At 35.4% G+C, this 3,333-nt stretch overlaps 1 protein-coding gene across 1 annotated transcript; it reads right to left on the bottom strand.

Moving 5' to 3' along the window:
* Positions 1–1,608: 1,608 nt before the first annotated feature.
* LOC124371476 lies at positions 1,609–3,091 on the bottom strand. Its single transcript, XM_046829809.1, has one exon. The coding sequence runs from the start codon at positions 2,780–2,782 to the stop codon at positions 1,898–1,900; it is 885 nt and encodes a 294-aa protein (XP_046685765.1). The 5' UTR covers positions 2,783–3,091; the 3' UTR covers positions 1,609–1,897.
* Positions 3,092–3,333: the final 242 nt, after the last annotated feature.

Raw genomic sequence — 3,333 nt, 5'->3', positions numbered from 1 at the left:
AGAGCAAGTGTTAAGTTAACATTTACACTCCTCCTGGTTCTTTAGACAGTGTTGCGCCTGATGGAAGTATTATTCCAGGACTATGGAGGAATGATACAGATGGACTACAGTCATACTACCCACTTCCTCGAATCGGAAGAAAATCAAGTGACTTTGCAAAGGCCGTGAGAGAAGAGTATGCTGAGTATTTTGTCTCAGATGGTGGCAGTGTTGCGTGGCAAAACGACTACACTTAAATTTGTGACAAGGCCTACAGTTTGCACAGACTATTATTAAAAACGTTTGAGTCAGATTAATCAAACTGTTGTAAAATACTGTTGTAATCTAATTTTTAAATTTTCGTATTTTTATAACTTTAAACTCATTTAATGTTTTCATTTTGTTTTTCTTTAAACACTGATTCAGTTATCGTGCTTTAATAAATAAATAATAATAAACAAACCAATGAATAAGTTATTATTATGTAGTATCTGTTTAGGAATAGGCTTAAGCAAATATTTAAAGGCAATTATTTTTTAACACCTTACCGTCAAAGCACAGTCAAGGTTGTTAGACACCCGATGGTCGTTTTGGAGATTACACCATTTTCGGGCACGCGCAGTGCACTAAACTAAAACAAGATCGACACGCAGCTAAAACGCTGACATGAGGTAGCGAATTTCCAAATGCTCTAAGACTTCAAATGTCATTAATTGAGGGTTGATTAAAGCTGTTGGTCCTAAAGTTGAAAAATAGAGAAGTACCGTACTTTAAAAATTCTCATCCTAATACGCAAATATTATGTACTTATGACACTCTTCTCATGTCTGGGTAAAGTTAGCAAGTTAGTTAATCATTGAAATACATTTGGAAAAAGTCGTAATAATGCATTTTGGAAAATGCTCATCCCTATATGCAATGATTCAGCGCTTATAAAACTGTATCTCTAAAGTAACTATAAAATTATGTAAACAAACTTACCAAATATGAAGTTGCTATTATGTTTCGAGGGTGCATCAGAAGGAAAAGTATAAATCCCCATGTTCAATGTCCATGAGACAATATTGTTCTGTGTTTAACGGCAAACAGTTTTTTCTAAATTTGAAAAGAACCGTTTGAGCTAAAAAGCTCAAAAGGGTATCAAAATTTTCGTATTTTTTTTTCTTTCTGCCCATTAGAACAGAATTTGTGATTTCAAGCAATTTTGGTCCTTTTTTTTTTTTAAAAAAAAAACGATTTTTCAAAAACGAAAAATCCCCAAAAGGGGAGTTAAAGTGAGTCAATTTTTTTGGCCAACAAACTCATACAAGATATATTTTTTTTACGTGTTTCTACCAAATTTGAAGAAAATTGGACAAGAAATGCGACCTGTATGGTGCGTACACACACACACATATATATATATATATATATATATATATATATATACAATTATTTGTTCACTTTTTAGGGCAACTAGTAATAATAATAGTAAATTAATCAACTGAGTACCCTTCACTTATTTATTTATTAAATGAAGGGTACTCAGTTGATTAATTTACTATTATTCATATATATATATATATATATATATATATGAATGTTAAAAAAACCCTAAAATGAGTTGTAGGGTCAGGATCGATACTCATTTGTTGGTCCCAGGTCAAAGTGCCGTAGTGATGACGGCTTGAATAGCTCATTTTTCCTATGGAAATTCGCTAAAAAGATGCAGAATACTGGCTATAGGCAAGCCTATCTTTTCTCATTAGACTAAGCAAAATTATTCTTTTAAGGCTTTCTGGTTTTAATGCTAAAACATAACTTTTATGGGGTCAGATAAATAATAACTTCTTACCTTTTACTGAATGATCATGTACTAAGATATGTTTCAAAACACACTTGAAAACTAAAAATCTTAGGAATAAGAATCACACAACGTTTATAAATGAGAGAAATTGTCTGGTAAATCCAACAATGAAGTGCCCATCAGCAGTGACACATCAGTACTTCCGTGCTCCGGTGGATGAGAAGGTGCAGGTCTCTCTTGGGTTGTGTATGCGGTGACCTCGGTTTCCTTCTGCATTTTTTCCAACTCCTTCATTTCCACCTGGAATATCAAATTGTCTATGGCATTTTGTAATTTGCACAAACTCAGTGGGTTTTTTATCTTCCTCAGACGGTTGGCAACATTCTCACCATAAACAGCGTAATCATCCCTCAATGTTGGTTGTTGACTTTGCAAATCACTCAAGCAGCTTTTCATAATGTCATAAGCTTCGTTAACTTGATTTTTCTTTAAACGTTTTGCTCTGCCACTTGCACTTAAACTTTCAAGTCCACTTCGTGATGTCCCGGGTGTACTATATCTTGATGGAGTCTTTACACTAGAAGAAGAAATACTGCTGGCTGTTTCTCGGCAAACGTTGTCAATGTCGTTGTCATCGATGTCACTGGAATCCATGTCGACTGCGGGGTCATTAGGCTCAGTCAAGTTTGAGAATGTTTCTCGGGGGGTACTGTTGTTTCCTGATAAAAACTGTAAGTATGGAAAACCCCACCAAGGCTTTTTCTTCTCACTTGTGCCCATTCCTGATTTCAGTATATTCGTTTTCTTCTCTCTTCTATACCGAGCTAAGATGCTGTCTATTTTCTTCTTAACTTCTTCTGCGTTGACACCTAACTCAGTAGCTATGGCGGCATACGCGTCTTTCCTCTTGAATTTATTTTTATACTCTTTGTCGGAGATATCCCACAACAACTTGTTTGATTCGTAAAGTTGAATCAACATAACAATATTGTCCTGATTCCAGAAATCTTTACTCATCTTGAATGCACAAAAACAAAACAGTAATCCACACCAACTCACAACCAGCACTATGGAATACGTCCGCCTTCCACGCGTTACTGTCTCAGACTACCTGACTAACACAAACGTTCGCCAGTTGTTCGCTTCAAGAGCGAACATTGTCTCCGAACGAAGATGGCGCCGACTTTTGTTCGAGGACGCGTCCACACTGCAGTTCGCCAAACATTCTCCCCCGAACACCTTAAATGTTCGGACGAACATCCACGAACTGTTCGGCCAAACTTGTTCGACTAAAGTTTGTCCAGTGTGGACGAGGCTTTAGAGTAATTCAATTTAATTTACGTTACTCAATAATCAATCACAAAATAAGCAAAAACATTGTGTTATCATCCAATGCTGCATTCTCTATTACACCACAGCACCTTTATTCTCTCTAATCTTTATGTCTTAATTATTAATGTAGAATAATTGGTAATAATCGTGTTAAAGTACAGCCAATGTTTCTTTATTCTATTTACGAAAAAAATATTTTAATTTCTGAATGTGAAGAAAGGCTCACCAAATATCAC

The sequence above is a fragment of the Homalodisca vitripennis genome, unplaced genomic scaffold, assembly GCF_021130785.1.
Source record: "Homalodisca vitripennis isolate AUS2020 unplaced genomic scaffold, UT_GWSS_2.1 ScUCBcl_1475;HRSCAF=5150, whole genome shotgun sequence".
In the NCBI taxonomy this organism is placed as follows: domain Eukaryota; kingdom Metazoa; phylum Arthropoda; class Insecta; order Hemiptera; family Cicadellidae; genus Homalodisca; species Homalodisca vitripennis.
This window is presented reverse-complemented; position numbering and strand designations above follow the sequence as displayed.

What these genes read in the sequence shown, in the direction of transcription:
- LOC124371476 (XM_046829809.1), bottom strand. Translation starts at nt 2,782, where the DNA reads ATGAGTAAAGATTTCTGGAATCAGGACAATATTGTTATGTTGATTCAA.